Source organism: Marmota flaviventris, chromosome 15, assembly GCF_047511675.1.
Source record: "Marmota flaviventris isolate mMarFla1 chromosome 15, mMarFla1.hap1, whole genome shotgun sequence".
NCBI lineage: Eukaryota > Metazoa > Chordata > Mammalia > Rodentia > Sciuridae > Marmota > Marmota flaviventris.
Genome location: NC_092512.1, coordinates 37449070 through 37471652, shown reverse-complemented (window position 1 = coordinate 37471652; position 22583 = coordinate 37449070). Strand labels below are relative to the sequence as shown.

At 33.9% G+C, this 22583-nt stretch overlaps 1 protein-coding gene across 10 annotated transcripts in view; it reads left to right on the top strand.

Annotated features, from left to right (window-relative positions):
• Positions 1 to 22583, top strand: part of Vps13b (vacuolar protein sorting 13 homolog B) — a 757361-nt gene that overhangs the window by 113927 nt on the left and 620851 nt on the right. For all 10 annotated transcript variants that reach the window (XM_071602212.1, XM_071602213.1, XM_071602214.1 and 7 more), the window contains one exon: positions 7704 to 7828. In XM_071602212.1, coding sequence (XP_071458313.1) covers positions 7704 to 7828 — 125 coding nt within the window. The remainder of the gene's footprint in view (positions 1 to 7703; positions 7829 to 22583) is intronic.

Below are 22583 nucleotides of genomic sequence, written 5' to 3'. Positions count from 1 at the left end.
CACCAGTAGTATAATCATACATGTATATAGGGTGATAATGTCTGTCTGGTTCTGTCATTCTTCCCATACCCACTGCCGTATCCCTCTCTTCACTCCCCTCTGCACAATTCAAAGTTAATTTGTCCCCCTCTCTCCCCCGCCCTTTATGGATCAGCATCTATTTATTAGAGAAAACATTCAGCCTTTGTTTTTTGGGAATTGGCTTATTTCACTTAGCATGATATTCTCCAGCTCCATCCATTTATCTGCAAATGCCATAATTTCATTCTTCCTTATGGCTGAGCAATATTCCATTACATGTATATGTATCACATTTTCTTTATCCATTCATCTGTTGAAGGGTGAATCTATTTGGTTCCATAGTTTAGCTGTTGTGTGAACTGAGCTCCTTATAAACATTGATGTGGTTGCATCAATGTAGTATACTGATTTTAAGTCCTTTGGTTATATGCTGATAAGTGGGATAACTGGGTCAAATGGTGGTTCCATTCCAAGTTTTCTATACTTTGTTTTTATTGTACTAGCTATATGATGAATTTTTTTTTAACTTCCATTCATTTAATGAATTTATTAATTGGGAGAGTTGGCATGAATTCTGAGACATCTCCATACTGCTTTCCAGAGTGGTTGTACCAATTTGCATGCCCACCAGCAAATATGAGAGTGTACGTTTTTCTCCACATCCTCATTAACTATTGCTTGTATTCTTGATAATTGCCATTCTGATTGGAGTGAGATGAAATCTTAGAGTAGTTTTGATTTGCATTTCTTTAATTGCTGGAGATGATGAACACTTTTTTCATGCTTCTTGAAAGGTTATATTTCTTCTTCTGTGAACTTTTCGGTTCCATTGCCCATTTATTGATAAGGTTTTTTTTTTTTTTTTTTTTTAAATTTTTAAGTTTTTTGAGTTCTTTATATATCCTGGAGATTATTGCTCTATCTGATATGCGTGTGGTAAAGATATATTTTTTTTTTCCATTCTGTAGGGTTTCTCATAATGTTATTGATTTTTTTTTTTTTTGCTGAGAAGAAGCTTTTTAGTTTGAATCCATCCCATTTATTTATTCTTGATTTTACTTCTTGTGCTTTAGGAGTCTTGTTAAGGAAGTCAGGTCCTAAGCCAGCATGATAAAAATTTGGGCCTATGTTTTCTTGTATTAGGCTCAGGGTCTGAGTGTCTAAGTCTTTGATCCACTTTGAGTTGATTTTTGTGCAGGATGAGAGAGTTTTAATTTCATTTTGCTAAATATGGATTTCCAATTTCCCGGCACCATTTGTTGAATAGGCTATTTTTCCTCCAATATGTTTTTGGCGTCTTTGTCTACCCTGAGATAACCATATTTATGTGCGTTTGTTTCTGTGTCTTGTATTTTGTACCATTGGTCTGCATGTTTTTTTTGGTACCAATACCTTGCCATTTTTGTTATTATTGCTCTGTAGTATCGTTTGAGATCTGCTATTATGATATATCCTGTTTCACTTCTCTTGCTAAGAATTGCTTTGGCTATTTTGGGTCTCTTATTTTTCAAAATCAATTTTGTAACTGATTTTTTTTTTTTTTTTTTTAGTTCTATGAAGAATGTCATTGGGATTTTAATATGAATTTGCATTAAATCTGTATAACAGTTTTGGTAGTATGGCCATTTTGACAATATTAATTCTGCCTATTCAAGAGCATGGGAGATCTTTCTATCTTCTAAGGTTTTCTTCAATTTCTTTCTTTAGTGTTCTGTAGTTTTCATTGTACAGGTCTTTTACCTCTTTTGTAAGATTGATTCTCAAGTATTTTATTTTGGAGGGCTTCTATGAATAGGTGGTTTTTCTAATTTCTCTAACAGTGGATCCATCACTTATATACAGAAATGCATTTAATTTATGGGTATTTTTAAAATTATTTTTTCCCACCTGATTATTTACTTATTTATTTTTGTAAGTGGTGGTGAGGATCGAACCCAGGGTCTCACAAGTGTGAGGCGAGTGCTCTACCGCTGAGCCACAACCCCAGCCCCTCGTTTATGGGTATTGATTTTATATATTGCTACTTTGCTGAATTCATTTATAAAAATTTACTCTATTGTCATGTATATCTAAAAAGAACAAATAAAAAATTTAAAATATATAGTTGTCATGTTACCAAACAATTCCATTCCTAGATATTGTATGCCAAAGAGAAATAAAAACCTAGATATGAATGCACATACCTAAATAATACAAACAGTTCAAATGGACAAATAAAATGTAGTACATCCATACAATGGACTATTACAATTCCAAGTTTTCTAAGGAATCTCCTTAATGCTTCCAGAGTAGTTGCAGCAATTTGCAGTACCACCAGCACTGCATGAGTTAACCTTGTCCCCGACATCCTCATCAACATTTATTGTTACTTGAATTCTTGATAATTGTCATTCTGACTGGAGTGAGATGAAATCTTAGTATAGTTTTAATTTGTATTTCTATAATTGCTAGAGATGATGAACATTTTTTCATGTTTATTGATTGATTTTATTTCTTCCTCTGTGAAGTGTCTGTTCAGTTCCTTTGCCCATTTATTAAATGAGTTATTATTATTTTTTGGTGTTAATTTTTTTTAAAGTTTTTAAAAAATATATCCTGGAGATTAATGTTTTGAGGTACGGATAGCAAAGATATTCTCCTATTCTCTAGGATCTCTGTTTACATACTTGATTGTTTCCTTTACTGTGAAGAGTAAAGGATCAAACCCAGGGTCTCGCATGTGTTGTCATTCATTTTATTGATTCTTGATTTTATTTCTTGTGCTTCAGGAGTCTTTTTGAGGAAGTCGATTCCTAAACTGATATTATGCAGAATTGGGCCTGTATTTTTTTCTCATAGGCACGGGGTCTGTGTTCTAATGCTGAAGTCCTTGATCCACGTTGAGTTGAGTTTTGTGCAGGGGTAGAAGTGTTCAATTTCATTCTACTACATATGGATTTCTAGTTTTCCCAGCACTATTTGTTGAAGAGGCTATTTTTCTCCAATATGTTTATGGTGCCTTTGTCTAATATGAGATAACTGTAACCAAAGACACATCAAGGAAAGAAAAGTTCAGACCAACATCCCTGATTCTCATAGAAGAAAAATTATTAATCAAATACTGGCAAATCCTGTACAAAAACATATTAAAAAGATAGTGCACCATGATTATGTACAGTTCATCCTAAGGATGAAAGGTTGGTTTTAGTATATGGAGATAAATGAATGTAATTCATCACATCAATAAACTTTGAGAGAAGAATCACATGATATTCTCAATATATTCAGAAAAACCACTTGACAAAATTCAGCATCCATTCATGCTCAAAACACTAGACAAACTAGTATTTGTAGGAACATACCTCAACATTGTGAAAGCAATATATGGTAACCCAAGGCCAACATCATTTTAAATTGAGAAAAATCAAAGCATTCCCTCTCAAAACAGGAACAAGAAAGGGCTGCCCTTTCACCCCTTTTTTTTTCAAACATAGTTTTGAAACCTTACCCAGAGCAATTAGACAAAAGAAAGAAATTAAAGGCTTATGAATAGAAAAGAAGAGCTCAAACTATCCATATTTGCCATATGACATGATTCCTTATTTAGAACATGCAAAAATCTCTACCAAAAAGCTTCTACAACTCATAAACTAATTCAGCAAAATAGCAGGTTATAAAATTAACACATGTAAGTTAACTGCATTCCTATACATCTGTGATGAATAAACTGAAACAGAATTAGAAGAACTATCCCATTCACAATAGCCTTAAAAATATAAAATATTAGTGATCAGTCTAATAAAAGAGGTGCTAGACCTCTATAATGAAAAGTATAGAACACTAAAGAAAGAAATTGAAGAAGGCCTTAGAGGAAGGAAACATCTCCTATGCTCTTGGATAGGCAGAATTAATATTGTCAAAATGGCCATACTATCAAAACTGTTATACAGATTTAAGGCCATTTCTATTAAAATCCAGTGACACTCTTCATAGAAATAGAAGAAACACTCATGAAATTCATTTGGATAAATGAGAGGCCCAGAATAGCCAAAGTAATTCTTAGAGAAATGAAGCGGTAGACATCACAATACCAGACTTCAAGTTATACTACAGAACTATAGTAACAAAAATGGCATGGTATTAGTACTAAAACAGACATGGACACCAGTGGAACTTAACAGAAGACACTGAGACAAACCCACATAAATATAGTTATCTCATACTTTTAATTATTTTTTCTTTTTATTTTATTTTTTTTATTGTTGGTTGTTCAAAACATTACATAGTTCTTGATATATCATATTTCACACTTTGCTTCAAGTGGGTTATGAACTCCCATTTTTAGCCCATATACAGATTGCAGAATCACATCAATTACACATCCATTGATTTACATATTGCCATACTAGTGTCTGTTGTGTTCTGCTACCTTTCCTATCCTCTACTATCCCCCCTCCCCTCCCCTCCCCTCCCCTCCCCTCCCCTCTTCTCTCTCTACCCCCTCTACTGTCCTTCATTTCTCCCCCTTGTATTATTTTTCCCTTTCCCCTCATTTCCTCTTGTATGTTCTTTTGTATAACCCTGAGGGTCTCCTTCCATTTCCATGCAATTTCCCTTTTCTCTCCCTTTCCCTCCCACCTCTCATCTCTGTTTAATGTTAATCTTCTTCTCATGCTCTTCGTCCCTACTCTGTTCTTAGTTACTCTCCTTATATCAAAGAAGACATTTGGCATTTGTTTTTTAGGGATTGGCTAGCTTCACTTAGCATAATCTGCTCTAATGCCATCCATTTCCCTGCAAATTCTATGATTTTGTCATTTTTTAATGCAGCGTAATACTCCATTGTGTATAAATGCCACATTTTTTTAATCCATTCGTCTATTGAAGGGCATCTGGGTTGGTTCCACAGTCTTGCTATTGTGAATTGAGCTGCTATGAACATCGATGTAGCAGTGTCCCTGTAGCATGCTCTTTTTAGGTCTTTAGGGAATAGACCAAGAAGGGGAATAGCTGGGTCAAATGGTGGCTCCATTCCCAGCTTTCCAAGAAATCTCCATACTGCTTTCCAATATTTTTTCTTTTTAATATTACAATGTTATATGTTTAATTTTTCTTCTTGAAGTTATTTTATTGGTATTTCTAAGTTTATTTTAGTTTCTTGTATTTGATGTGTTATTTTAAGAACAATTGTTATAAAATGTTAAAATATCAATGATATATTTTTATAGTTTGCCAAATGAGGTTTTTTTTTGTTGTTGTTGTTATGTGGCATTCTATTTATCTTTTAATTTAATACAATGTTTAACTCATTCAGTTTTTTTTTAAATTTAATTTTTTTTAACTCATTCAATTTTGTCTTTAGGTAAAACTTATATTGGTTGTTAACTTTCTTTGCTTGATAGCATTTTTACTACTTCAAATAATTAGTTTTTAGAATTCTGCACTTTAGTTGCTTTCTGAATCTGTGAACTATTGTTTGTGACAGCAACTTTAGTTCACAGTGGGCTTGTTTTCCTTTTCCCTATGAGCTATTTATAACTTTAGTCAAAGGTTATCGACAAATTATTAGATTATGTAAGTCCTTCCAATGTATCTAAATGCTGTACTTTGAAAGAGAGAGTTGACGATTTATTTTATAATATTTTGCCAAAGTGAATTATAGGAAGCACAATATCACTATTGTAAATATAATCATTTGAGACTATATAGAAGGTAATTTCCTTGTCCAGCAGTCCTCTCTTCATTATAATTTTTATCTGCTTGAATATTTTCTTAGGAGCATCTCAGAACAACACATAAGCATAATATACATTTTTTTAAATTAATAGAATAATTTAGTTTCCCCAGAGTCCCTTGTAATTCTGCAAATAACCAGCAGGGGATCTCCTCTACATCCAATTTCCTCTGAATACTATTAATGATAGTGTCTATAATTATACTGCGGGGGCTTAAAGATAAATTGGTGACTTTGAGAGAGTTACTAGTTTAGCATAGTTGTTATGTGATACAGTATTACCTTTGTTCAGCTTTATTCATAACTCTAGAAATATTTGGAGGTTAGAGGTTAGACTTTTTTATTTTTTGTAACTGTGGATTAAACCCATGGGTGCTTTATCACTAAGCTACATCCTCCAGTTTTTATTTTTTATTTTGAGACAGTGTCTTGCTAAGTTGCTAAGGCTGGCCTCAAACTTGGAATCCTTCTCCTCAGCCTCCTGAATAGACATTGTTTTAATAATTTTGCTTTGTGTTGTCATATACGTGTAAATTTCAGAACCTTTTAAATATTGGGCCTTTTGGAGGAAATGCCGAAATTATACAGTTCCCAGCATAGTAGTTTGCACTTTGTTGCCCTGAAAAGGTTTTCAAAATGAATGAATATGAAATAGTTTAATTTTTAAGTTAAAATGTAAAGCAGTCATTTAGTATTAGAAACATGTTTTTTAAATAATTCTTGCCAGTTGTTAAGAGTAGGAACTGTAGGAATTAATATATACCATTATGAATTTTTCTTGATAGTATTTAGATGGGTACGTCCATTAAAAAGCAGTTTTCTCTGATAATGTAATTCTTTCTGATGTCTTATTCTCTAAACTCTGTTTTTTGGTTATTGAAAACTAATTTCAGAAGAATGAATTTTGACACTGTGAATTTGATAAATGTTAGGGGCATAATAGGTTTTTGAAACCATTTGAAAATAGGTAAATTTTAAAAAAAATTTTTATTATTATGATGCTGGAGAGCAAATCCAAGGGCTTCCCTTATGGTAGGGAAGTGCTCTCTACCACTGAGCTATACCTCCTGCCCTCTTTTTAAGAAATTGATCATTGTTGTATGCTAACGGGATAAATTTGTTTTTGAAAATTGGTTATGAGGAAATTCTAAATATGTTTTAATGTATTTGGTATAAATGTTAAAGTGGCTTAATATCCATGAAGTCATTATAAATCCAAGAATAAATATAATGACTGAAGATAAATATTGAGGTTAAGTTGCTTTTGTATTTTATTCATAAACAATAACCCTTTATTTTGCAGTGCTGTCAGTTGGCCTTTCCAGTTTGACATGTTTCTATTATGAGAAATTCAGTGTCCAGGAATTTCAGGCATTGCTCTTGAGATTTTTAAAAATTGTGATCTGCTCCTTTTAAGTGTATACCTAATATAAAGATTAATTTATGTCATGAACCAAATTTCCTGGAGTATGAACCTCAAATTTACTATCATTTTCATAGAATAAAGGAGAAAGAATTAATATTTTAGGATATTTTTGGATATACTTGTTGTGTGTGCATAATCCAATTTGAAGGCAAAAGACACTTTAAACATTGTTCTTGTAGTTAATACTCTTTTTGTCAGATAATACTAATTTATAATTTATAATGTGGAACATGCAGTCAGCCTTTTATAGAAAAAGATGTATATTTCAGTAGATCACAGAACAACACAGAAAGAATACATATAGAAATAAAATATGAAGCCTAAAAAATTAGTCCAAAAGATGGTGATCTTTTAGGGATATCAATGAAATATATCTTGTAGTTTTCAGTTTTCTTTTATCAACGAAAGAAAATGTTGATAATTTTGGAAATAGAGAAAGAGATTGAAGCATATTATATATCTATTTTACAGGAAATTGAAACTGACATTTTATCCTGTGCGTATTAAAACTTGGTGAACATTTGGATCTTTTCTTTTTTCCAGATATTTGGTTTTCAGGCAGGACTGACATCTTTGGATGTTAGTGGATCTTACTGCTTACCTGTACCAATTATTCCCTCCTTCAGCACTGCTCTTTATGGTAAATTTCTGAAATTCCCCACTTGCTGGTAAGCATTTATGTTAAAATGTGTTTTACGTTAATTTTCATTTTATAATTTTAGGGAGGAAAAAGAAAATATTTCTGTCTTACGTCCATATGTTAGTACTATCAACTATATTATAGTGTAAATGTCTAAATGTGTTTGTTTATCGTGTCTTTTTTTGTAAATAGTAATTGTTGATATATCATTGAAGTTTAAGAAGGTGTTGTAGCTTCAGATTGTAATAGATACTGCAAGAGCAAGTGTACCCCCCCTTTTAAAAGTTTTAGAAAAGAGGTGCTTTTAATATGAAGGCCTGAGTATTCATGTATTAAATAATTTCAAATGTATTCACAGCCACTGAGCAAAGCATATGCATTACATATAAAGTTATAATGTTTGTCATCATAGCTACATTTTGGAAGAAACTTATTTTTTAGTTCTTATTTTTATTCAGTGTGGGTTGCTTTAGTTGGAGGTCATTTTTACTTAAATTCAAAGAGATTTATAGAAAAGTCATATTTTCTAGTAATATTGTCTAGTCATATCACTTTAGTTAAAAATAATGCTTTTAATATATTAAAGAAATTAAAGTATTTTTGCACTTGAAAATGTGAAATATTTCAATTGTTTGTAAAGTATTTTTTTGCTTTCTCATTCTAATTAGCAATCTTATTATCTTTTAAAGAGTTTTTTTTAGTTGTTGATAGACCTTTATTTTATTTATTTACATGCTGTACTGAGAATTGAACCCAGTGCCTCATTCATGGCAGGCAAGTGTGCTACTGCTGAGCCCTAAGCCCCAGTAATCTTATTTTTACAGAGTATTTTGTTGATTTTTTTTTATTATTATTAAAAGAAAAAAATAGGTATTTTTAAAAATCCAAAATGCTTTAAATTCTTTAATAGTATTTAACTTTTAAATTAGTAAGGTAAATGCTCACATTTTAATGAAAGTTGCCTATTGATCCAGGTAATTAAAAAAAGAAGTTGTTCTATAGTCTTGGTATGAATTCCTTTATAAAATTGTTCCACTTTAATGTTATTATTCTTATTCTTGGTAAAGTTCATTTTGCCTTTATTTATCCATAGTCCTCATATATCCTTTATTACGTTTTATAGTGATAGATAGTATATTTATTTCTATGTATATAACATGTTGTATTTCAGCCACATTTTATATTCTAATGTATTAAGAAAGAGTACAGATTTGTCACAGTTGATGTGTGAGTACCAGTTTTAATAATCATTTCTGAAAATGGATATCTCAATTATGTGCTAATATATTTATCAATTACAGGACCAAAATAATTTTTTTGTGTACAGTGCTGTTTATTACACCCTAGTTTCCAAAATGAATTGTAACCTTTACATGAAAAGAATTGAGTATTTAAATATGTTCATTTTAAGGATATCTAAGGTTTATATAAAGTCAAATGTTAAAGAAAATGTGGTATAGGTACACAATGGAATGTTACTCATCCTTAAAGACGAATGAAATTATGGCATTTGCAAGTAAATGGATGGGGCTGGAGAATATCATGATAAGTGAAATAAGCCGATACCTTGCAAAGCCAGAGGCTGAATGTTTTCTCTGAAGTGGATGCCAGTCCTTAATGTAGGGGGATAGACAAGAATGAAGGAACTTTGGATTGGGCAGAGAGGAGTGAGGGGAGTGGAGAGGGTATGGGTGTGGGAAGAACATTGGAATGCGATGGGTGTTACCATGTATACATGTATGACTACAGTACCTGTGTGATTCTGCACCATGTATAGCTGAACGAGTGAGAAGTTGTGCTCCATTTGTGCACAGTGTGTCAAAATGCATTCTATTCTTATGTCATGTATAACTAACTATAAATTAAAAAAAAATTTGCTGTGACTTAAAATGTCTGTGCCTATCTAAAAATATTCCAGTAAATACTGAAGACATAGATCACAGAATGTTAAGTTTTATTTGGGTGTGTTCTGTTGTTTTTCTAGACATGACCCCTTCTATGTTATTTCAGTGAGTTTTCTTTTGCCTTATTTTACAGAAGTATGTTGCTATTAAATAGTTTGTTGAAATTAGTTTTCTTAAATAGAAAAATTATCTTCAACATAACTTTAGCAAGTGTAAATTGAAAGTAATACATACAAAATTCAATCAATTGAGATGCTGCTTACTAAGAGCAATTTATTTATTTCATATTTTTAAATTTTTCTTTTTAGTTATACATGACTAATAGAATGTATTTTGCCATATAGAATGAATGTATTTTGACATATCATACATATATAGAGTATAACTTCCCATTGTTTTGATTGTATACTATGTGGAGTTACACTGTTGTGTCTTCATATATAAACAGAGGAAAGTTATGTCTCATTCATTCTACTGTCTTTCCCATTCCCTTCTCCCCTCCTTTGCCCCCCCGCCTTACCCCTGTCCCAATTAAATGAACTTTCATGCCTCCCTCCACTCTCTCCACCTATTGTGAGTCAGCATCTGCCTATCAGAGAAACTGTTTGGTATTTGGGTTTTGGGGATTGGCTTATTTCACTTAGCATGATATCCTCCAGTTCCATCCATTTACTGGCAAATGCCATAATTTCATTCTTCTTTACGGCTGAGTAGCATTCATTTGTGTATATGTACCACATTTTCTTTATCTATTCATCTATTGAATGGCACCTAGATTGGTTCCATAATTGTGAATTGAGCTGCTATGAACATTGATGTGGCTGTATCACTATAATATGCTGATTTTAAGTCCTTTGGGTATATGCCGAGGAGTTGGATAACTCCATCAAATGGTGGTTCCATTCCAAGTTTTCTAAGGAATCTCCAAACTGCTTTCCAGAGTGGTTGCACCAATTTGTAGTCCCACCAGCAGTGTATGAGTGTACCTTTTTCTCCACATCCTTACCAGCATTTATTGTTACTTGAATTCTTGATAATTGCCATTCAGACTAGCGTGAGAGAGAATCTCAGTGTAGTTTTAGTTGAACACTTTTTCATATTTGTTGACCATTCGTATTTTTTCTGTGAAGTCCCTGTTTAGTTCCTTTGCCCACTTATAGATTAGGTTATTTAGTTTATTGTTTTTAAGTTTTTTGAATTCTCTATATATCCTGGAGATTAATGCTTTGTCTGAGGTGCAGGTGTCAAAGATTTTGTCCCATTGTCTAGGATCTCTGTTTACATTCTTGATTGTTTCCTTTGCTTGGTTTTAGTTTGTTGCCATCCCATTTATTGATTCTTTATTTTATTTCTTGTGCTTTGGGAGTCTTGTTTAGGAAGGTAGTTCCTAAGATGACACGATGGAGATTTGGGCCTACATTTTCTTCTAGTAGGTGCAGGGTCTTCATTTTAGTGCCTAGGTCCTTGATTCACATTGAACTGAGTTTTGTGTGGGGTGAGAGACATAGTCTAATTTCATTTTGTTCATATGGATTTCTAGTTTTCCCAGCACCATTTATTGAAGAGGCTATCTTTTCTCCAGTATAGGTTCATGGTGCCTGTGTCTACTGTGAGAGAACATGATTTATGTCGGTTTGTCCCAGTGCAGTGTCTTCTATTCTGTACTGTTGGTCTTCATGCTTGTTTATTTATTTATTTTGGTGCCAATACCTTGCCATTTTTGTAATTTAAGATCTGATATTGTAAAGTCTTCTGTTTCACTGTTCTTGCTCACAATTGCTTTGGCTATTCTGGGTCTCTTATTTTTTCAAATGTATTTCATGACTGCTTTTTCTATTTCTGTGAAGAACATCATCAGAATCTTGATAGGAATTTCATCAAATCTATGTAGTGCTTTTGGTTGTATGGCCATTTTGACAGTATTAATTCTGCCTATCCAAGAGCATGGGAGATCTTTCCATCTTCTAAGGTCTTTGTCAGTTTCCTTCTTTAGTATTCTGTAGTTTTCATTGTTCAGGTCTTTCCCTTCTTTTGTTAGATTGATTCCAGAACGTTTTATTTTATTTTTTTTTTTATGCTACTGTGAATGGGATAGTTTTCCTGATTTCAGTTTATTCATCACTGATGCATGGGAATGCAGTTGATTTACGTGTGTTAATGATACTTTACTGAATTCATTTATTAGTTCTAGAAGTTTCCTGGTGGAGATTTTTGTGTCTTCTACATATAGAATAATGGGAAGTAGGGATAGTTTGAGTTTTTCTTTTCCTATTTATATCCCTTTAATTTCTTACTTTTGTCTAAAAAATTGCTCTGACTAGAGTTTCAAGGATGGGTTTGAATGAAAGTGGTGAAAGAGTCATGTTCCAGTTCTTGGTGGGAATGCTTTCAATCTTTCTCCAATTAGAATAATGTGGCCTTGGTTTTAGCATAGGTAGTTTTTACAGTGTTGAGGTACATTCCTACTATCCCTAGCTTTGCTAGTAGTGTTCTTTCACTTCTTACTTGTCTCTCTGTTTTCTCTCCTTTTACTGTCTTTTATTTTGCAGATTACTTTATGTATATTTTAAATTATTTTTCTGGCATTTCTTCCTCTGTGGTGTTGGTGGATTCTATTACCAGAGTAACATGGATTGTGTGAGGCAATCTGTTCTGCTTTTTTATTGTTTTGTGTGTCCTTCCATGTAATATTATAAATAGAGGCAGTAGAATTTCTACCTGTTGGACTTATAGTGTCTCTGAATGTTTCTTACTATGATGTCTATAATTTTAATTATCACAGTAAACAGAAAGGATATGATTAGCTTTTTTCTACATTAAAAACAGCAAGTTTGCAAAAGGAATTACAATTTCAAATGGTAGGCAGGGAAAAAAACAGTGATATTGGATGTGATGATAATGAGGGAGGAGGAGTGAATATAGGAGTAAAAAGGAAGAGTGAAAGAGAGAACAATAGAAATTGGCTGTTTTCGGAGTAAGAGAGAAAAAAATCAAGGGATAAAGAAAACTATATGTGAAGAAAAATTTTTTTAAGTTAAAAATAAATGTAAAAGTAAAAGAATGCAAAAGAAAACTAGAATATTACTAATCTAACACCCTAGACTTCAAAAAACTGATCTTCGAAAAATAAGTGGCTTCAAAAATCATAGAAATGAGAAAAAAATATGGGTATGTATAAGGTTTAGAAAATTTTGTGATTTTTTTCCATTCTTCTTTATGCCCGAGTAATATTCCATTGTGTATATACAGCACATTTTCTTTATCCATTCATCTGTTGAAAGGCATCTAGATTGGTTCCATAGGTTAGTTATTGTGAATAGAGCTCTTGTAAATATTGATGTAGTTGTGTTGCTGAACTATGTTGATTTTAAGTCTTTTGGGTATACACCAAGGAGTGGGATAACTGGGTCAAATGGTGATTTCATTACCAGTTTTCTAAGGAATCTCCATAATCTCTATATTTCCATAGTGGTTGCACCAATTTGCAACCCCACCAGTAATGTATGACAGTACCTTTCTCCCCACATCCTCGCCAACATTTTTTGTTATGTGAATTCTTGATAATTGCCATTATGACTAGAGTGAGATGGAATCTAAGTATAGTTTTATTTTGCATTTCTGTAAGTTCTAGAAATATTGAATTTTTAAAATATTTGTTGACCATTCATATTTCTTCTGTGAAGTCCGTGTTTAGTTCTTTATCCATTTATCAATTGAGTTATTGGTTTTTTGTTTTTGAGTTTTTCGAGTTCTCTATATATCCCGGAGATTCGTGCTCTATCTGAAGTGTAAGTGGCAAAGATTTTCTCCCATTCGCTAGGATTTCTGTTTACATTCTTGAATGTTTCCTTTACTGTTGAAGAAGCTTTTCAGTTTGTTGTCATCCCTTTTATTGATTCTTGATTTTATTTCTTGTGCTTTCGGAATCTTGTTGAGATAGTTGGTTCCTAAGGTGACATGATGTAGAATTGGGACTGCATTTTCTTCTAATAGGTGTGGGAGCTCTGTTCAGATGCCTATGACCTTGATCCACCTTGAGTGATGGGGGCTAAATTTCCTTGTAGTACATATGCATTTCCAGTTTTCCCAGCACTAGTTGTTGAAGAGGCTATCTTTTCTCCAGTGTAGGGTTTTGGTCACTTTGTCTAAGATGAGATAAGTGTATTTATGTGAGTTTGTCTCTGTTTTCTATTCTATCCCATTGGACTACATGTCTGTTTTAGTGCCAATACTATGCTGTTCTGTTAGCTGAGATTTGTAGTATAATGTAAGGTCTGATATTGTGATGCTTCCTGTTTCCCTTTTCTCACTAAGATTGCTTTGGCAATTCTTCTTTGTCTGTTGAGAGCAACCGTAAGGTTAAGATGGTGCCTGGCAGGCACAAATCACGAGCCACTTGAAGATTCAAGCAGGACGAACTTTATTTTTAGAACTCACGGGCACGCTGCCCACGCAAACTCCACCAGAACTTGGGGAACTTTGAGAGCACTCAACTGGAACTCAACCGTGAACTCCACCCACGTGAACTCTCTAGGAACTCCTCTAGAGCCCAACCAGAACTCAACCAACCCATGCGAATTCTCTAGGAACTTGCAAGAGCTCAAAGATAGCGGGCACCGAAGGCAGCAGGAACCACTCCTTCTGCCAAAATGGCAGGCACCATCTTGATCTGGCTGTGGCTCTCAACATTTGTCCCTTCTTTTTAATGTGGGCTTTAAGCTCACTTCATCTGATAGGATAGAAACCCCTGTTTTTAACAAGATATATGTGAATGACATTTTTTTCATGTTCTTTATTCTGTGGATATCTTTGCCTATGAGGTGAGTCTCTTGGAGACAGCACATTTTGAGGTCTTATTTTATTATCTAATCTGCTAGTCTATGTCTTGATTGATGAGTTTAGGCCATTTATAGTCATTGCTGTTATTGAGTGATGACCTTTGTTCTACCCCGTTTTTTTTTCATTTCTAGTTTTTAATTTGTATTAATTTCTACTTAGATTGATTATTGTAGTGTAGTTCCTCCTTCTGTTAGTTTTTATTTAATTTTAATTTCTTCTTTATGAAATATTTTATTGAGTAATGTTTGTAGTGCAGGCTTTTTAGTTGTGAATTCTGTTAACTTTTTTTTTATGATGGGAGGTTTTTATTTCTTCTTCAAATACGAAGGTTAATTTTGCTGGGTATACTGTTCTTGGTTGACATCCATTTTCTTTCAGAGCTTGGTATATATTATTCCAAGACGTCCTAGTTTTAATTAGCATCTGGGTGACAAATCATCTGAAATCAATTGTTTTCTCTCTAAATGTGACCTGTCATTTGTCTCTAGGCACCTTTAAATATCCTTTTTCTGTATGTTAGGCATTTTCATAATAACGTGCCTTGATGTGGGTCTGTTGTATTTTTGTATGTTTTGAATCCTTTATACCTCCCGTATTTTATCTTGCATTTCATTTTTTAAGATTTGGGAAGTTTCAGATATTATTTCATCGACAAAAATGTGCATTCCTTTAGTTTGTGTTTCTGAGCCTTCATGTATCCCAGTAAATCTTAAATTTGATCTTTTCATGTTTTCCCATATTTCTTGAAAATTCTCTTCATGGTTCCTTAACATTTTTCTCTGTAGTTTATGGACTTTATGTTCAAGATTATATATTTTGTCTTCATTGTCTGAAATCTGCCTTCCAAGTGGTCTCATCTGCTAATGATGTTTTCCTTTTTTTTTTTTGTATACCGGTGATTAAACTCAGGGGCACTCAACCATTGAGCCATACCCCCAGCCTTATTATTCGTATTTTATTTGGATACAGCGTTTCAGTGAATTGCTTTGTGCCTTGCTGTTGCTGAGGTTGGTAATCCTCCTGCTTTGCTTCCTGAGCCGTTGGGATTATAGGAGTACATCACTGCACCCAGCTCCTTTGAATTTTTAATTTGGTCATTGATTTCTTCATTTTGAAGATTTTTGCTTGTTTTCTTTCAGAATCTCTATCTCTTTATTCAACTTATCTTTCACTTACTCTTTTTTCTGTCTGATTTCACTCCTAATGTCTTCTTTTGTTTTGAAGATCAGTGTAAATATAAACCTTCAAAAATCCTTCTCTGACATTTAGTCCACTGGGTATTAGTGGATTCTGTTATTGATGTATTTTGATTTGTTTGGAATGGTTCATTCCGTTTTTCATATTGTTTGTGTTTCTACCCCATTTATTCAGTATGAGTTTTAGCCAGCTGAGCTTCTACTCTGTGAACTTATAATATCCTGAATGTTTCTACTACGTCATGTTTTCGGGGTAGACAAATAATGACAACAACCAATGCAACCAGTATATGGCAGTAAATGAAAGACTTTGTTCTTATTATCACATATATGGATATTAATTTCTGTGTAGAAAGAAATGGTATGATAAGCAATTGGAACAGTAAAAACAGGAAGATTGCAAAAGGTTTGCTATTTCAAAAGTTGAAATGGGAAAATGTCAAAGAAATGTAGGCTCTCATGATTGTGAGGTAGGAGGAGAGAAAGTAGAAGTAAAAAAAAATAAAAGAAGAGTTAAAGAGAGAGGTCTTAGAAAAAGAAAAGAGAGAAAGAGAATCGAGAAATAGACAAGTCAAAAACAACAACAAAAAGCAACAAAATATATTCTAATCAAAATCCCTAGCCCTTACAGGTCAGAGTCATGAAAAATAACTTCCTTCAATAAATGCTAGAAATGAGAAAAGTTAGACAAGTATGTATATGTACAAATATCCACGAACCATTAAGCACATGATTAAAAAAATAAAATAATATAAATAATTCAAAAACAAAAATTAGCCAGGCACTGTGGCTCACGCCTGTAATCCTTGCAGTTCAAGAGGCTGAGACAGGAAGATTGAGATTTCAAAGCCAGCTTTAGCAAAAGTCAGGCACTGACCATCTCAGTGAGACCCTGTTTCTAAATAAAATACAAATAATAGGGTAGGGGATATGTCTCAGTTTTCAAAGTGTCCCTGAGGTCAATCCCTAGTACTCAAAATAAATAAAAATGAAAAGGTTTTTGATGAAAAATTAAGGAGTTGTTTCAAATGCCATGGTCAAAAATTGTCAGTGATAATATATATTGGTTGTCTGTTCCCAAGTTTCTTTCTTTCTGTTTTTTCTTGAGGTACATGAGAGTAGTACCTGCAGCCTGTCTAGACCTTCTTCGTTTTGTGTTGCTCTTCAGGTTGGTGGTTGGAGTTCAAAAATTGTGGTTTCTTACGATGTGGGGCAGCTTAGAGAGTCTACAGTGACCCCATCCTGCTCCACTCTCAGGATGGGGTCACTGTAGAATTCTTTGAGAATATTTCCTAGATGGGAGCTCCTGGAGGCAGTGTTTAGGTTCAGTTAGTCCCCTAGCGCTTCTTTCAATGGCAAGTGGTGCCTCAGTCTGGCTGGGCACAAAATAACCGGGAGGTCACGAGCCACTTGTAGGTTCAAACAGGAACTACTTTACTGCCCGAACCCCACGGGAACTTTCCAGAACTCCACGGAAACTCCGCGAGAACCAACGGGAACTCCTCGAGAACCAACGGGAACTCAAAGGGAACTCAAAAGTAGCGGGCACCCGAGGTAGCAGGAGCCGCCTTATTGCCAGACAGCAGAGGTTTATATACACAACTGAATACACAGCTTGTTTCAATTTAGCATCATCCAATTACAGCAATCAGTCATTATCTTAATACACAGCTTAACTTAATTATCATCATCTTAATGGCTTGCTGGCGTTGCTTCTCAACCACTCCTTCTGGCAAAACGCCAGGCGCCATCTTGACTTGGTTGTGGCTCTCAACAAAGTGGTCTGAAGATTTTCAATCAGCACAGATCCAGAGCCAGGCAGCTGCTTATCCACGACTAAAGTCTGAACTGCCATGATGTATTCTCAGTTTCGCTTGCACAGCAGAGAACTCATTCCTTCATCCCCTTCTGCCACATGTAAATCCAGTTTTTCTTGGCTTCCTGGGCTCTGTCCAAAGTGCACACTCAACCCCACACACTGGTCTTGAGAACTGCCAGACTCAAAAGGTGAGGGGAATCCAGTATCTCTTGGATCTGAGTGTTTGGTATTCCTCTGGGTAAAACTGTATTTGAATTTCTTCTGGTTTTCAAGGCACACTCTGCGTCATATGGCGGGCCTCTCTCTCTTCTGTTTTTTGGGGCCTAGCTTGTATTACAAAGGTCTAGGGATCAGTGTTTGGTCCCACAGCCACCAGCTGCCATAGCGTTGGAGGGGGTATGGCGTCTGTCTTGACTGTCCTTGAACAGCTCAGAGATGTGCAGCTTCTTTTCTACACAAGAACATAATGTAGCTCATCCACTGAGTTAGTCCAGGGATGTCCTTGATGTCTGATTTCTCTGCATCAACACATGCCACAGTGCTGCTTGAAATCTGGGCTTTCATAGTTCCCCTCAGTGGTTTGCCTGCATTGAATTGGCCCTGGTGGTTGCCAGCACTGGTGGTGTTATTTTTTTCTTTTGAAATTTTATTATCCAAGCCTCTGAGTCCCTAAACTGTTTTGAAAGTTCAGTATTAAGTCCCCATAAAGTTTTTTTTTTTTTTTTTTTTTTTACCCACCTCACTGAGAATGTTTATCCGTCTTCCTGGTCTCATGCCATGAATCTGCTTAGAAAACATCATCCCAAGCTTTTCAATTTGTCTCACTTACTGATTCTTGGTTTCATTTCTTGTGCTTTTGGGTTCTTTTAACTTTGTACTATGCCAGTATATTGGAGCTTTGACCCTGTGTTTTCTTCTAGCAGTTGCAAAATTTTTGGTCTAATTCTTGTCTTTGATCCATTTTGATTTGACTTTTGTGAGGGGCGAAAGATACTAATCTAGTTTCTTTTTTTTTTCCACATGGTTATCCAGTTTTTCTAGTACTGTATGTTAAAAGGCTATCTTTTTGCCTTTTTGATACTTGGCATCTTTGTCAACTATCAGATGATCATAATTTATGTGGGTTTGTCTGTCTTCTATTATGTTCTATTGTTCTTCATGTCTCTTTTGATGCTAATACTATGCTGTTTGTGTTATTATACTTCTGTAGTGTAACTTGAGATTTGGTGTTGTGATACCTCCAGTATCACTCCTCTTAAGATTACTTTGGCTAGTGCTGGGGATGTGGCTTAAGCGGTAACGCACTCACCTGGCATACGCGGGGTGCTGGGTTCGATCCTTAGCACCACATAAAAATGAAATAAAGATGTTGTGTCCACTGATAATTCTCTCTCTTTGTCTTCTCTATCAAAAAAAAAAAAAATGACTTTTGCTATTCTGGGTCTTTTTGTTTTACTAATGAATTTTAGGACTGCTTTTCCTAGTTTTGTGAAGAATGTCATTGGTATTTGGTTGGGCATTGCATTGAATATGGATAATGATTTTTGTAGTATTGCTACTTTGATAATTTTAACTCTTCCTCATCCAATAGCATGGGATGTCTTTCCATCTTCATAGGTTTTGAATTTTATTCTTTGGTGTTCTATTGTTTTCATTGTAGAGATCTTTCTCCTCCTTTGTTAGATTAATTTCCATGCATTTTATTTTTTGATGTTATTGTAAATGGGATAGTTTTCCTGATTTCTTTCTCAGTAGAATTGTTATTGAAGTATAGGAAAGCTATTGGTTTGTGAATATTGATCATGTATCGCGCTACTTTGTTGAATTTATCAGCTCTAGAAGTCAGCTGGTGGAGTTTTTTTTTTTTGTCTTTTATATATAGTATTATATTATCAGCAAACAGATAATTTAACTTTTTAAAAATTTGTATTACTTTACTTCCTTCTTTTGCCTGATTGCTTGGGGGTAGAGTTTAAAGACTATAATAAATAGAAATATTGAGTGGACATTCATGTCTGTTCCAGATTTTAGACGAATTGTTTTCTGTTTTTCTCCATTCAGTTTGATATATTAGGTTTGTTATATTTAGGCTTTGTAATGTTGAGGTAAGTTCCTTCTATCCTTAGTTTCTCCAGTATTTTGAACATGAATGGGTACTGGATTTTATTAAATACTTTTTCTGCATCTGTTGACATAATCATATGATTTTTGTCTGTAATTCTATTTGGTGAATTATATATATTGATTTGAACATGTTGAATTAGCCTTGCATCCCTGGGATGTAATCCACTCGATCATAGTGTACTATCTTTTTGAACACTTTTTTGAATGTGGTTTGCTAATATTTTATTAAGGATTTTTGCATCTGTGTTCATCAGGGATATTGGTTTGTACTTTTCTTTGCTGTGTCTTTGTCTGGTTTTGGTATCAATGATAGAATGAATTTGGTAGTGTTCCCTCTTTTTCTATTTAATGAAATAATTTGAGGAGGATGGGCCTTAGTTCTTGTTTAAAGGTCTGATGGATTGATTGTGGCTAAGAATTCCTTTGGTTTTGAAGTTCTTTGGAAGACTTTTAATTGCTGTTTCAATTTTTTTGATATTGGTCTGTTTAGATTTTCTATATCTTTCTGGTTCACTTTTGACAAGTCAGATATGTCTAGAAATTTATCAGTGTCTTCTGGGTTTTCTACCTTTGGAGAGTACATTTCTGAAATAATTACTAATGATCATCTGGATTTCAGAAGTGTCTTCTTGAATTTTCCTTTTTTTTTAAATCTCTAATTTTGTTAATTTTGGCCTGATCTTTTTTTTAGTTAGTTTGGTTAATACTTTACCAATCTTATTTATCTTTTCAAAGAACCGACTCTTTATTGCACTGATTCACTGTATTTTTTTTAATTCTCAATTTTATTAATTTTGGTTCTTATTGTAATTATGTCCTGACTACTATTTGTCTTGGCATTAAGTTGTTCTTCCTTTTCTGAGGCCTTGAGATATAGCATTAGATTATTTATTTGGAATCTTTCTATTTCTTAAATGAAGGCACTTAATGCTGTAAACTTCCTTTTATAATTGCCTTCATGCTGTCCCAGGGATTTTGATACGTTGTGTCTCTGTTCTCACATCTTTCTGTGAATTTCTTCTCTCATCCTTTTTTCTTCATTAGAGTATTGTTCAATCACCATGTTTATGTAGTTTTTATAAATTTTTTTGCTCTTTCTTTCTAGTTTTATTTCATTATGACCTGATAGAATACACGGATTATATCACTTTTTTGGTATTTGCTAAGACTTGAATTGTGATGTAAAATATGGTTTATTTTTGAAAAGGCTCCATGAACTGCTGAGAATAAAATGAATTCATCTGCTTTGGGGTGAAATATTCTGTAGGTATCTGTTAGGTCTATTTGATTTATAATATTATTTAGGTCAGAAATATATTTATTTTTATGTTTGGATGATCTGTCTGTTAGTGATATTGTTGTGTTGAAATCAGCCAGTGTTCCTGTAATCAAGCACTGACATTTGGGGAATAAATATTTACCATTCTTATGTATTCTTGTTAGAATGTTCCCTTTATCAATATGTAGTGACCTTCTTTGTCTCTTCTGATTAATTTTCACTTGAAATTTGTTTTGTCAAATAGGAGACTATTTATTTTAGGAGACTGCTTATTTTCACACTGTTTGCATGTAATATTTTTTTCCATCATTGAACTTTTATCTTATGAATGTCTGCCTAAGACATGAGTCTCTTACAAACAGCATGTAGTTGAGTCTTATATTCTATACATTTGCCAATCTGTCTTTTAATTGAGCAGTTTGAAACCCTTTGCATTCAGTGGTATTATGGATAGATGATGATTATTTGCTGTCATTTTGGTCAGTTTCCCATATGTATTTCTATCTTGTTTTTCTTTTAATACAGTTCCTCTTCTAACGAGCTTCATCTATTTCGGAGATTTGGGGTTTGATTTTGGGTTTTTCTGTGTGCAGTTTATCTTAAAGTATTCTTTGTAGTGCTGGGTTAGTGGTCATGATTTCTCTAAGTTTATCCTTATTATGGAACTTTTAATTCTAGAAGATAGCTTTGCTGGATACGGCACTATTGAATGCCAATTTTTTCCTTTTAGAGTGTCTTCTATCTTTCTAGTTCCTCCTTGATCTTAGGGTCTGAATTAAGAAGTCAGAAATGAGCCTTATTGGTTCGTTTCCATATGTGTCCTGACAAATTTCTCTTGCAGCTTTTAATAAAATTTCCTTTTTTTTATGTTAGACAATTTGATTATGTGTGTCTTGGGGACATTCTTTTTTTGATATTATCTGTTTATGGTCCTATGTGCATCCTATATGTAGATGTCTATCTCATTTCTAAGGTGGTGAAAATTTTTTGCTACTATCTCACACATGAGGTTTTTACGGCCTTTAGCCTCTATCTCCATGTTTTCTTCTATCCCAATGACTCTTAGGATTTGTCTCTTGATGAATCCCAGAGTTCTCATATATTCTGATCGTGTTTTTTCTTTATTTTTTCCCTTTATTGCATTCTGACTATTTCAGTTTATATCTTGTGTTAAAGGCCTGAAGTTCTGTCTTCAAGTTTTGAAGTTCTGTCTTCAAGGTTTGAAGTTCTGTTTCCTTCCTTCCTTCCTTCCTTCCTTCCTTCCCCTCCCTCCTTCCCTCTCCCCACCCCTCTTATTTCCTTTTCCTTTCTTTCCTTTCTTTTACCAGAGATTGAACACAGGGGTGCTTAACCACTGAGCCACATCCCCAGCCTATTTTTATGTTTTATTTAGAGAGGGTCTTACTGAGTTGCTTGGGGTCTTGTTAAATTGCTGAGGCTGGCTTTGAACCTTCGATCCTCCTGTCTCAGCTTCCTAAGCCACTGGGATGACAGGTGTACACCACTGTGCTCAGCTCTTGAAATTCTATTTTCCATGTGGTCTGTTATCTTGGTGGTATTTTCAAGTGTGTTTTAAATTTGATATATTGAGTATTTCATTTCCAGGAGTTTTGATTTTTTTT